The sequence below is a fragment of the Agelaius phoeniceus genome (genome assembly GCF_051311805.1).
Source record: "Agelaius phoeniceus isolate bAgePho1 chromosome W unlocalized genomic scaffold, bAgePho1.hap1 SUPER_W_unloc_1, whole genome shotgun sequence".
Lineage (NCBI taxonomy): Eukaryota > Metazoa > Chordata > Aves > Passeriformes > Icteridae > Agelaius > Agelaius phoeniceus.
The window spans coordinates 485,617-498,497 of NW_027509866.1; the positions used below are offsets into that span (position 1 = coordinate 485,617).

Consider the following 12,881-nt stretch of genomic DNA (forward strand, 5'->3'; position numbering starts at 1 on the left):
GGCTGTGAGGTCAAAGTGTGTGCTGTGACATTACAGAGTGGCAGTATGACATCACAGAGAGGGTTTTGTGACATCACTGAGGGGATTGTGACATCACACAGCTGTCTGTGACATCATAGTGTGAGGCCATAGAGCAGATCTTGCCATCATAGAGGGTGGCTCTGTGACATGAGGGAGTGGGTTGTGACATCACCGGGTGGCTGTGTAACATCATAGAGCAGGCTGTGACATCACAGAACAAACTGTGACATCGCAGTGTGACTCTTTGACATCAGAGTCTTCTGTGACATCACAGAGCAGCTGTGTAACATCACTGGGGACTGTGTAACATCACTGGGGACTGTGTGACATCACAGGGGCTGTGTGACATCACAGAGATTGCTGTGTGACATCACATGGGGGCTGTGTGACATCACATGGGGGCTGTGTGAGGTCACTGGGGAGGTCACTCTGCCCTGGCCCCCCCCTCACAGTTCCCCCCAGAGCAGTCCAACCCTGCTCGTGCACAGTGGGGTCCCCTGTCCCCCCGGGTCCCCCCGCCCCCGGCGCCGCAGCCTCCCCCAGAGGATGTTCCACGAGATCGACCCCAGAGCCTGACACGGGGACGGGGGGCCGGGGCCTGGGGGTGGCACAGGGGGACAGGGACCCCCTGGCAGCGTCCCCGTGTCCCCCAGGGCCGGGGCCTGGGCCAGGGCTCCTTCACCCTGGATGAAAGGAATGCGGCCCGAAAGCTTAACAGAGCTCAAACTTAAAAGGACTTAACTTATACCTTAACCTTAACTGACACCTTCAATTTCAAATTTTAGCAAAAGAACAGCATTTAGCAGGATTTAATCTTATAACCTATGATTATAACCTATATAACTTATAGGTTATAATCTTATAACCTATGATTTTGCAATTTGACAGAGGATTAACATTTAACAGTATTAACTCAGCTTATAACTTATATTAAACAGGAAAAAAAACAACTCTTAGCAGGAAAAAAAAAACTCTTAGCAGTGTTTAACTTCACTTAGACCTTGTGACTTAACCTTACCTACAGGAAATGTAGGAAAGGTTAAGTCATCCTGGCCGCACTTGGCATCCACAGCTTTCTTTGGCAGTGGGAGAACAGGGATGTTGTACCACTGAGGGAACAAAACCAGTTCCCAGGGCTGCTCCTCCAGAAAGCAGGAGCTGGTTGGGCAGCAGCAGTGCCTGGAGCAGACAGTGTTTGTGATGAGCTGCAGAGGAGCTGAGCCCAGGGGCTGTTGGCCAAGGCCGAGCCCCAAGGAGCATTTCTCATCTGGCAGGGCAGCCTGAGAAGGGGAGGGGCGAATGCAGCAGCACAGGGCCCATGGAACCAAGGGACCATTGTGACACTGTGGGCCCTGTGAGACCAAGGGACCATTGTGACACTGTGGGGCCCTATGAGACCAAGGGACCATTGTGACACTGTGGGGCCTCATGGAATCAAGAGGGCCATACTGGCACTGTGTGGCTCCATGGAATGTAGGGATCATTGTGACACTTAGAGGCCCCATCAAACCAAGGGTCCATTTCTGACACCGCAGGGCCTCATGGAACTGTGGAGACCATTGTGACACTTTGGGATGTCATGGAACCAAGGGGCCATTGTGACACTGCGAGACCCCATGGAGCCAAAGGTTCATTGTGACATTGCAAGGCCTCATGAAGCAATGGAGAGACCACTAAGACACTTCACAGCCTCATGGAATCAAGGGGCCATTGTGACACTGAGGGGACTCATGGGATCATGGAGACCATTGTGACACTATGAGGCCCCATGGAATAAGCAAAGCATTGTGACACTGTGAGGCCTTATGGAACCAGTGAGACCATTGTGACCCTGGGGGTCCCCACAGAACCAAGAGGACCATTGTGATGCTGTGGGGCCTCGTGAAACCAAAAGGCCTTTGTGACACTGAAGGGCTGCATGGAACCAAAGCTCCAGTGTGACACTGCAGGGCCTTGTGTCATCAGTGGTCCATTGTGACACTGTGGAGCCAAAGGAGGCCATTGTGACACAGCAAAATCCCAGGGTCCAAAGGTCCATTGTGACACTGCAGGGCTCATGGAACAGAGGAGTCCCATGACATTGTGGGGCCTGGGGAACCACGGAGACCATTGTGACACTGCAGGGTCTTTGGAACCTAGGGACCATTGCGACACTCTGGGACCCCATTGAACCAAGGGTCCATTGTGATACTGCAGGTCTTCTTGTAATCAAGCGGCCATTGTGACATTGTGGGGCCCCATAAAACCAAGGGGACAAAGAACAGATCTGGGTAGTTTGGCCTCCCATGGACTGCCTGGCTGGTCCAGCTGACCATGGCATGTTGAGGGTCACTTCCCAACTGCTGCTGAAAAACTGGGGCTCTGTGCTTTCTTTCCTATGGAAAAGAACTGTCCTTGTCTTCCAGGCAGCCATGGCCAGAATTGGGATTTCACCTCCAAATTTCCATATATCCAGAGATTGTTCCCAGAGGAATATTGCCAGAACAAGTCTGGCTGGCAATGGTTTCACAAGGGTCACCTCTCATCTGTCCCCAAAACATTGGGGAAGGGTCCATGCTCTCTCTCCTTCCTATGGGAAAGAACTGTCCTGCTTCTCCAGGCACTCATGGCCAAGACTGGGAACGCACCTCCAAAATTCCTTATGTCCAAAGACTGCTCCAAGACAAAATCTCCCATTCCTGACAACTCTGGATGGCCTTATCCTAGTGAGGGTCCCCAAACACTGGGTTTCTGTGCTTTCCTTCCTAATGAAAAGAACTGTTCTTCTCATCCAGCTGTCCATGGCCAGAATTGGGATTTCATCTCCAACATTGCCTTACTGTGAGAGAGAGACTGGAGGAGATTGTTGATTCAAAATATTTCATATGTGGGGGAGGAAGGGGCAGGTCCAGCCTTGCCCTGCCCTGGAAGCCCAGCCCTGCCCTGCCCTGGAACCCCAATCCCCCCAGAGCCTCTATCCCAGCCAGCAGTGGCTGCCAGTCCCTGGCCCAGCACAGGCAATGCTCCACAGCCACCTCTGCAGCCCCAGCCCAGCTCCTGAGGGACCAAATGAGCCCAAGCCCCACCTGGGGGAAGGGCCCAGGGAGACCAAGGGCTATTGAAGGCTGACCACAAGGCAAGCACACATCTTGACCCTGCATCCTCTTGGAATTTCCATCTGAACACTGCTGGAATCCAGGAGTTGGTAGCTGTGTTTGTGCTTCTCTAAAACACATTTTTCTCTCTTCCTGGGACTTCTTCTATTTCTGTCCTCTTGCAAATTTTGAATAACTGAAAATTGAACAAACTACGAGTTTGTGAAGTTGAATGGGCCAAGTTAATGCTTTGAAAAATGTTTTTTTTTTGTTGATCGAATGTCCTACTAAATGTTTTGGCAAAATTTATTTGATTTTCTAATTTTGGCAGTAAAGGCTTTGTTCTTTTGAGCTCCTGAGAAGCTCTTGTCAGTATTTCTCCAGTGAGTCCAACTCAGAGCACACAAACAACTGTAATTCCTTTTAATGTCTCCTCGAGAGAATTGTTTGGGGGATGGGGGTCAGGGCTTGTGTGTCCTGCTTGGCCCAGCCCAGGCAGGGCTTTCCCAGCCCCATTCCACACTCCATTGCCCAGCTGGAGCCGCTAGTGCCTCTGAGTTGTGCTGCCCCAGCCCCAGGCACGCTCTCCTTGTCTGCCCATTCCCCCACGGTCTCTGGGCAGGGATGGCCTCACTGGGGGCTGCTGACATCCTCAGCAACTTGGAGGCTGCTGCTGAATTTCACTGCTCCAGAGGCTTGTTCAGCCTTCAGCTCTTCAGTGCAGGAATTCAGAGTCCCAGGGCTCATGAACATTCAGAGCACCTGAACAAGCCAAGCCTCTGGGGATAATTTGATTTCAGTTTCCATATAATTTGTAGTTAAGTAGATCTCAGTAGTGTATTCAAAGTGAATACATGATACTTAAAAAGACAGTAAGAAAAGATTTTTACGTCCTGTTTAGTTTTGTTTTACTGTTAATTCATTGATATGTGCAGTCTCCAATTGATACTGAATCCAAGTACCTCCTCATGCAGTTTGAATAGATATGCAAATCAAGACCCTTCATGGCTGACAATCAATCAGACTCTGTCCCTACCCCCAGCCCACCATTTCCCCCATCCAAGCCCTGGCACTCAGAGCAGCCTTGTGCAAATCTCAGCTCCCTCCAGCCCTGGCTGCACCTGCAGCTTTCAGCTCCTTGGCTCCAACTCCCACCTGCTTTCCTTGCAGAAGGAGCTGCCCGAGACACAGAGGGATGTTCATTTCTTGTCATCCAACAAAGCCAAGGGAAGGCACAGCTCCATTAAATGCAAAAGTCATTCTTCTCCCTGGCTCTGCCCTGCCCCTGATCCCCACAGCCTGGCCTGTTTCCTTCATCCCTGCATTGCCAGGGACTCTCTGGGACAAGGGAGTTCTGCTCTAGCTATGGAGGAATGCCCAAGTGCCACCACTGGAGTGGGAGCCACAACTCATCAGGTTTGTGTCCTTTGGGGACCAGGAACTGGTGAGACTCAGAGGCACAGAAAGTTTCTCTTCATAGCAAAGAGACCATGGTTGAACAGGACTCAATTTAATAACAATCACGCTCTTCCCTGAGCTAAGTGCAATGTCCCAGCTGCATCTGATGAGTCCACCATCCACAAGTGATTTACATACTAAAATTAATTTCAGATAAACATGGTTCTGTGATGGATATAAACACAATTAAGTTCTTGTATCAGGATGCTCATCCTGAAGTGGAGGCAAAACAGCTCAGAACAATTCCTGATTTGCAAAGCTGTCAGTGGTGGATGGAGAAGGGAGGTCAGGCTGCTTTTGGTGTTGAGGAAATGCTGAAAACAGCCTGACTCATTTCAGCTCCTTCTGTCCTGGCTGATCTCCCCTCTTTCCCCTTCCACCCAGTGGCTTTTGTCTCCCACCAGGCCCCCGGTGAAGAGCCTGGCTCTGTGTTCTCCATCCCCTCCTCGCTGGCACTGCCAGGCTGGGATGAGGAGCCCCTCAGCCTTCCCTGCTCTGGGCTGGACAAGCCCAGCTCCCTCAGCCTCTGCTCACAGCCCAAGGGCTCCAGCCCCACCTTGGAGGCCCTTCCCAGACCCTGCTCCAGCTGCCAGACATCTTTCCTGCCCTGGGCAACCCAACCCAGGCCACAGTGACCTGGATAATCCCCGTCCTTGATGTCCTGGTCACACAGCCCTGGCCCCTTGTCCCCATGTCAGGCTCTGGGGTGGATCCTGTGGAACATCCTTTGGTGGAGGCTGTGGCTCCAGGTGGGCCGGGGGGATCCCGGGGGACAGGGACCCTGCTGGGCATGGACAGCATTGGACTTGTTGGGAGAAACTGTGAGGGGGAGCTGGGGCAGAGTGAGCAACCCAGTGACCTGACACAGCCCTGCTGGGATGTCACACAGCCCCTCTGGGATGTCACAGCCTGCTCTGTGAGCTCACAGCCCCTTCTCTAATGTCACACAGCTGGTCTCTGATGTCACAGCCAAATCTCTGATGTCATCATCTGCTCTATGATGTCAGAATTCTGCCGTGTGGTGTCACAGATATGGCCTATGATGTCATAGCTTCTCAATGACCTCACATACCCCACTCTGTGATGTCATAGCCCACTCTGTGACCTCATGTTACCAGATGATCAATTGGCTACACCAGCTGAGCTCACACCTGGAGCTTGTTCTCCACATCCCCAGGCCTATGGAAACCACACAAGGCCCATTGTGTGCGAAGGGGAACTGGAAGTTCAGCAGCCTCAGGGTCCTGCCAGCTCAGCCAGGCCCACTGGAACATTGGGGTCCACGACCACCAGGGACCACCAGAGAGACCCCCAGGACAGAAGAACGCATGGGTAAAGGGGAGGGGGAATGTGTTAATGATTTTGGGGAAATGATTATCATATGTGTGTTTAGTCCAGGACAATCAATGAATATGTGTGCAAAATACAGAAAATAAACAGAAACTTTCCTGTACTCAGCCTGCAGGGCTTTGGGAGGAGCTCTCCCCCGTGCATCCAGCTGAATAAAGAATGCTGCTTCTTAGTGCTACACTGGGGTTAAGGAGTTTTCTGTTTTACCGAATTTTTGGTAACACTCCCACTGCCAAGGAAAGCTCTGTCTGCTGCTGTTCACAAACAGAGAAGGGCTGGTGGCAGATGTGGGGCTCAGAGGCTGCCTGGGGCACACAGAAAACTTGAAATAATCAAGTTTTCAATGTTCCGCGAAAGAAGGAGGGGCAACAACATAACTTCTACACTGGAATTAGGATGGGCAGACTTTGGCCTATTGAGGATGCGGATTTGGGGAGTATCAAATCAGGTCCTGATTAATTTTAAGGGAAACAGCCCTTAAAAACAAAGGGGTCCAGGAAGGACACACATTTCAAGAAGGTGATTTAAGGGGGAAGGAGCAGCCTGTCCCAGTGTGTGAAAAGATGAGCTGGTGATGAAAATGACTGGCCTGGCTGCCCATGGAGCTTTTGTGGGAACTCAGGGGATAAAAGGACTGGCAACTTAGGAAGCATTTAAGGATTTTGATGGGTTATTCAGAAAGAAAAGTTGAGATGTGAAAGCTCAATTAGAACTTAACCTGGCGGCTTCTGTAAAAAAAAATGCTATTATAAAAAAAATATTGTTGCAAAAGTAGGGAGAAGAAGAACATCTTCTATTTATTGGATGCAGTAGAGAATATAGTAACTAAAGATAAGAAAAAGGCTGAGCTACTTAATACTTTGTTTGTCTCAGTTTTCAATATTAGGACAGGCTGTCCTCAGGACAAGTCTTCTCCTGAGCTGGTAGATGGGCACAGGGAGTAGAACAGCCCCCTGAAATCAAGGAGGAAGCAGCTGGGGACCTGCTGAGCCACTCAGATGCTCACAGGTGTCTCTGGGAGCAGATGGGATCCATCCCAGGGGGATGAGGGAGCTGTGGATGAGCTCCCCAAGCTGCTCTCCATCATTTACCATCAGTCCTGGCTCAGCAGGGAGGGCCCAGAGCACTGGAGGTGCCAGTGTGAGCCCATCCCCAGGAAGGGCTGGAAGGAGGAGCTGGGGAACTCCAGGCCTGTCAGCCTGACCTGGGTGCCTGGCAAGGTTCTGGAACAGATCACCTTGAGTGCCATCACAGGGCACCCACAGGATGGCCCAGGGATCAGAGCCAGCCAGCGCGGATTTCAATATCTGCATTGATGGTCTGGATGAGGGGACTGAGTCAATGATCAGCAAATTTGCAGATGGCACCAAGCTGGGTGTGAGTGTGGATCTGCTGGAGGGTAGGAGGGCTCTGCACAGGGCCCTGGACAGGCTGGATCCAGGGCCCAAATCCAACAAGGTGAGGTTTAACAAGTCCCAGGGCTGGGTCCTGAACTTTGGACACAACAACCCCTGCAGCTCTTCAGGCTGGGGACAGAGTGGCTGGAGAGCAGCCAGGCAGAAAGGGACCTGCAGGGACTGATGGACAGCAGGCTGGACATGAGGCAGCAGTGTGCCCAGGTGGCCAAGAAGGCCAATGGCCCCTGGCCTGGATCAGGAATTGTGTGGCCAGCAGGAGCAGGGCAGGGATTCTTCCCCTGTGCTCAGCACTGCTTGGGCAGCACCTTGAGTGCTCTGTCCAGTTCTGGGCCCCCCAATTTAGGAAGGACCTGGAGGGGCTGGAGCATGTCCAGAGAAGGGCAACAAGGCTGGGGAGGGGTCTGGAGCACAAGTCCTGTGAAGAGTGGCTGAGGGAGCTGGGGTTGTTTATCCTGGAGAAGAGGAGGCTCAGGGGAGACAAGGCAGTGTCAGGGCACAGGTTGGACTTGATGATCTCCAAGGCCTTTTCCAGCCTTCCTGATTCTGGGATTCTCTGGAACCACCCTTGGAGCAGTTGCGGGATGAGCCCTGGGCCTCCTCTGCAGAAGCTCCAGCAGCCCAGGTCCTTCAGCCTCTCCTTGTGGAAGGGGCTAACAGCAGGCCTGTTAGCTAAAGGAGCGAGAAGAAGCTGAGAAGTAAGAAGAAACTGATAAGGAGCTCTCTCCAAGGCTGTAACCAAGGAGACCGAGAGAAGAAAGATGAAAGTACTTTGCAGCTAGACGAAGCATTTTTTGAAAGTTAGTTAAGTCACTATAACTTCTCACCAATAGTATTATGTTGATTTATTGTAGCCAATAGTAAAGATAGAAGAAGCATAAACATTTGGAAAGTATATAAATATCAGCCATGTTCAATAATAAAGTGTTGCCAACTGAAACAGTTTGTAGTCTCTGCTTTATGTCGTGACTTCCTCGACAGCAACATCTCCTGGCAGCCCCAAAGCCCATCCTGTCAGTCCTGCAGAGCCTCTGCAGCTCCTCCTCACTGCCCAGAACAGGGAGCCCCAGAGCCAGAAACAGCAGCCCAGATGTGCCCCCCTGGCCTGGGGTGCCTCTGGCAAGGGAGCAGCAGCAGGCACTGCAGGAGCCTGCAGACAATTCCTGCAGCACTTGTAGGATGATCCTGCTGCCCAAGGGACGTTCCCATGGGGCCAAGTCAGGAACTGCAATGGGGAGTGGGGCCAGAGAGGAAAGGGCAAACAGGGATGGGCTGTTTGCAGGGCAGGGAACAGGGCTGGGCAAGAGGAAGAAATTTGTACCAGGGAAGAGTAAAGAAGGCAAAGGTGAAGCCAAGGAAATGCTCAGGGCAGTTTGGGGGTGGGTGCCCGGCAGCCCTGGCTCTGAGCAACAGCGTCTGCAGTGGCACAGGAAACTCCCAGCTGATGGGAACAAACTTTCTGGCTGAGTGCAGAGGCCAGGACAAAGCTGAGTGGTTTCCCTGGTGTCCCCCAGCCCTTGCTGGCCCCAGGGGCTGATGGAATTTGTGCTCCCTCAGGTTCATGTCCCCACAGGAACAGCATGGGGGTGCTGGCCCTGCTGTGTGCAATGCAAACAGGGGCTGCTGAGGCAGTGCTGCCGTGTCTGTGCCTGCAAGGATGGGGCACCTGTGTGAGCTGGGGGAGAGGCCAGGGCTGCAGAGGGGGGATGTTGTTGGCAGCTGCATGAGGACGCTCTGGGACGCTGCCCTGGGCTGTGCAGCGCACGGGGCATGGATCAGCCCCTGCTCTGCTGCTCCTTCCCGTCTGCCCCAGGGCCCTTGCAGAGCCCCAGCCATGCTGTTTGCCCCCAGCCTGCCCACGGCCAGCCTGGGGCTGCTGACGGGGGTTTCTGTGCTGAGCATTGGCCTGGCCGTGTTCTTGAGAGAGCCTGGGCAAGGAGCCTGGAGCCCCCAGGGCCTGGCCTGAGGCGTCAGCGCTGCCCCAGCAGTGCCCATGGCCTGTCCCTGCTGCAGCCCCGGCACTGCCACCCCCAGGGCTGTGCCCGGCCCCGAGAGCACTCAGGCCCTGCAGCAACACCAGGGCCACCAGGGCAGCGGGGCAGGGCCACGGCAGCAGCACTGGCAACACCAAGTGCTGCTGCTGCTGCTGCTGGGCACAGCTGCTGGGCCAGCACTGATCTGCCCCAGCTCTGCACACAGACATTGCTGCTGCAGCTCCAGAGAAGGCAACAAAAGGGCATCTCTGCAGAAAACTGCTGGGACATCCTTTAGTTACTTTAAAGCCACCAAGAGTGCAGCCCCTCATTGACACAGTCTGTGTCCACAGGGAAGGTGGAGAGAAAGAGAATGAGAAATAGCACAAAAAGTGACATTTCTCTGTGGACAATATGGAAAACCTTAACCAAAGGAAAAAAAAATCCACAATCAAACTAAAAGGAAGCATAGAAGATGACTTTTATTTCAATTGATTTAGTGAAACTGTCCAGCAGTTTAATGTTTCTGAAAGCATCCAGTGATCAGTTTCCACACTGCAGCCTTGAGCTCCTGGTTCCTCAGGCTGTAGATGAGGGGGTTCAGGGCTGGAGGCACCACCGAGTACAGAACTGACAGGGCCAGATCCAGGGATGGGGAGGACATGGACGGGGGCTTCAGGTAGGCAAAGACTGCAGTGCTGACAAACAGGGAGAGCACAGCCAGGTGAGGGAGGCAGGTGGAAAAGGCTTTGTGCCTTCCCTGCTCAGAGGGGATCTTCAGCACAGCCCTGAAGATCTGCACATAGGAGAAAACAAACACAAAACAGCCAAGTCCTAAACAGGTACTAACACCAAGAAGCCCCAGTTCCCTGAGATAGGATTTTGAGCAGGAGAGCTTGAGGATCTGTGGGATTTCACAGAAGAACTGGCCCAGGGCATTGCCATGGCACAGGGGCAGGGAAAATGTATTGGCTGTGTGCAGCAGTGAATAGAGAAAGGCACTGGCCCAGGCAGCTGCTGCCATGTGGGCACAAGCTCTGCTGCCCAGGAGGGTCCCGTAGTGCAGGGGTTTGCAGATGGACACGTAGCGGTCGTAGCACATGATGGTCAGGAGGAAATACTCTGCTGAGATGAAGAACATAAAGAAAAAGAGCTGAGCAGCACATCCTGAGTAGGAGATGTTGCTGGTGTCCCAGAGGGAATTGTGCATGGCTTTGGGGACAGTGGTGCAGATGGAGCCCAGGTCAGCGAGGGCCAGGTTGAGCAGGAAGAAGAACATGGGCGTGTGCAGGTGGTGGCCGCAGGCTACGGCGCTGATGATGAGGCCATTGCCCAGGAGGGCAGCCAGGGAGATGCCCAGCAAGAGGCAGAAGTGCAGGAGCTGCAGCTGCCACGTGTCTGCCAATGCCAGCAGGAGGAAGTGTCTGATGGAGCTGCTATTGGACATTTGCTGTGCCTTGGCATGGGGATCTGTAAAAAAAGTAATCATGGAATAGTTGAGTTTGGAGAGGACTTGAAATATCCCAGCACAGGCTGGGGGCACTTTCCCCCCACTGCCTGCCCAGGGCTCTGCTGCCTGGAGCTGTCCCTGCCAGCAGCTGCTTCCCTGTGCCCAGGGCTGGGCCCTGCCAGTGCTGCCAGAGCCCAGCCCAGCCCTGGGGGCTCAGCTCTGCCCTGAAGAGCCCTCCCAGCTCAGGCACTGCCCAGGGGCAGCTCTGGCTCTGCAGGCTCTGATGGCAACGTCAGAGTAACCCTGAGGAGGCAGGAAAAGCAACACTGATGGTGACTCTGAGGGGTCCTGTGCTGATCTCTGTAACTGCCCAGTTGTTTCAGTTCTAAGAGAATTTTTTTATTTATTTTTCTCAGCCTGAACTGAGAGATGACTATCTATGGGCAGTTTCCCATTAAGGCAACCCAGGGCAGTCGATTTAAAAAGCAGGTTTTCCCCTTTTATGCAACCCCTGCCTCACTGTGCTTCCTGTGTGATCTATTTGGAAATGTTCTGCAGTTAAATGCCATGCTGGGAGCAGCCCTGAACAATGCAGCATCCTCCCCACACAAGGAGAACACTCCCAAGCCTCACCAGCTGTCTCCTGCCAGCCAGATCTTGTCCCCCAGTGCTGGGAGCAGCTGCCAGGGCTGGCTGAGAGCTGTCCCTGGCAGGCAGCAGAGTCCCTGCCCCAGCACAGCGCCCTGGGCTGCAGGACCCTGCTCTGCAGGACAGCCCTGGGCACCCCTGGCTGCTCTGCACAAGAGACAAGCAGAGAATGTACTCACAGGCTCTGCAGGCATTGGCATGTTCCAGCTCCAGGAGCTGCAGCTGCATTGTCCTGCAGCCAGAGGTTCCTGTGCCAAGGGCTGGCAGTGATTGTGCCCCAGGCACTTCTCAGCCCCTTCCCAGCCCTGACTGATTGAAGCTCTCTGTGCCTCTGGGCTGTGCCCAGGCTGGCTGCAGGCAGTGCCCCAGCCCTGCTGGGCTGGCAGAAGAGCTGCTCATCCAGAGAAATGTGCTTTTGAAGCTCTTCTTGGTGAGCAGGAGCTGCCTCTGTGCCAGGAGCCCAGCCCAGCTCAGCAGCACAGACACAGCACAAGGACTTTAATCAGCCCCTCTGGGGCTTTGTGCTCAGGCCCTGAACATCAGTCCCTGAGAGGGAGCTGAAGAAACCTGTCCAGAACTCCAAGGCAGAATCCAACTCCAAACTTTCTTGGACTTGTAATGGGTCCCAGAGAGGGACACGACTGAGCAAGTGTCCCCAGGCCCCAGGCAGAGCAGAGAACTGCAGGCAGTGATGACAGGTGGGGACAAAGAGAAGCCAAGTCTTGGTGGCCTGGGGCACAGCAGGGTCTGTGCCAGCAAGGGCTGGGAGGAGACACCTTGTGCTGAGGCCCTGGGGCCTCCTGGCCCAGCCCCAGCCAGGCTGGGCACTGTCAGCCCCTTGTCCTGCCCTCAGCATTCCCCCCTAGCCCACATCCCAGTGGCCTCAAGGATCTGCTGCAAGGAGTCCCTGGGGAGCCTTGCTCAGCAATGGCCCTGGGGGCTCCTTCATGCTCCCTGCAGGGACTGCAGGTTTTTCAAAGGACTTTGGGTTTGGCTTTTGCCTTGGAGTCTCTGAGAGGTTTGTGCAATCATGGCCTCCAATTATCTGCTGTAATTAGTCCCTGGAGAGGCTTTGTCAGTAACAACACTCAGTGGGCTCATTAATGCTTCAGGGTACTTCAGTTATTTTAAGGTACTTGGTGTTTCCCTTTTGATACAGACACTGTGAGAAGGATTGTGCAGTTGCAGCCACCAATTATCTACTTTAATTAGTCCCTTGAGAGCCTTTATCAGTAATGACACTCATGGGCTCATTAATGCTTCAAGGTACTTCAGTTATTTTAAAGTATTTGGTTTTGCCCTTTTGATACAGACTCTGTGAGAGGGTTTTCTTAATCATGGCCTCAATTATCTGCTTTAAGGAGTCCCTTGAGAGCTTTGTACTGACACTCAGTGGGGCTCATTAATACTTTCAGATACTCAAGGTTTTTAAGGTACTTTGGATTTTCTTTTCCACTCTGAATCTCTGAGAGGTGTTTTTTCCAATTCAGGC

At 53.2% G+C, this 12,881-nt stretch overlaps 1 protein-coding gene across 1 annotated transcript; it reads right to left on the reverse strand.

Annotated features, from left to right (window-relative positions):
* Positions 1-9,808: 9,808 nt before the first annotated feature.
* On the reverse strand, positions 9,809-10,738 carry LOC129131473 (olfactory receptor 14C36-like). The gene has a single exon (XM_054650463.2). The coding sequence runs from the start codon at positions 10,736-10,738 to the stop codon at positions 9,809-9,811; it is 930 nt and encodes a 309-aa protein (XP_054506438.2).
* Between the last annotated feature and the right edge of the window lie 2,143 nt (positions 10,739-12,881).

Excerpts from the sequence above, each read along its gene's own strand:
- LOC129131473 (XM_054650463.2), bottom strand. The coding sequence starts at position 10,738 with ATGTCCAATAGCAGCTCCATCAGACACTTCCTCCTGCTGGCATTGGCA.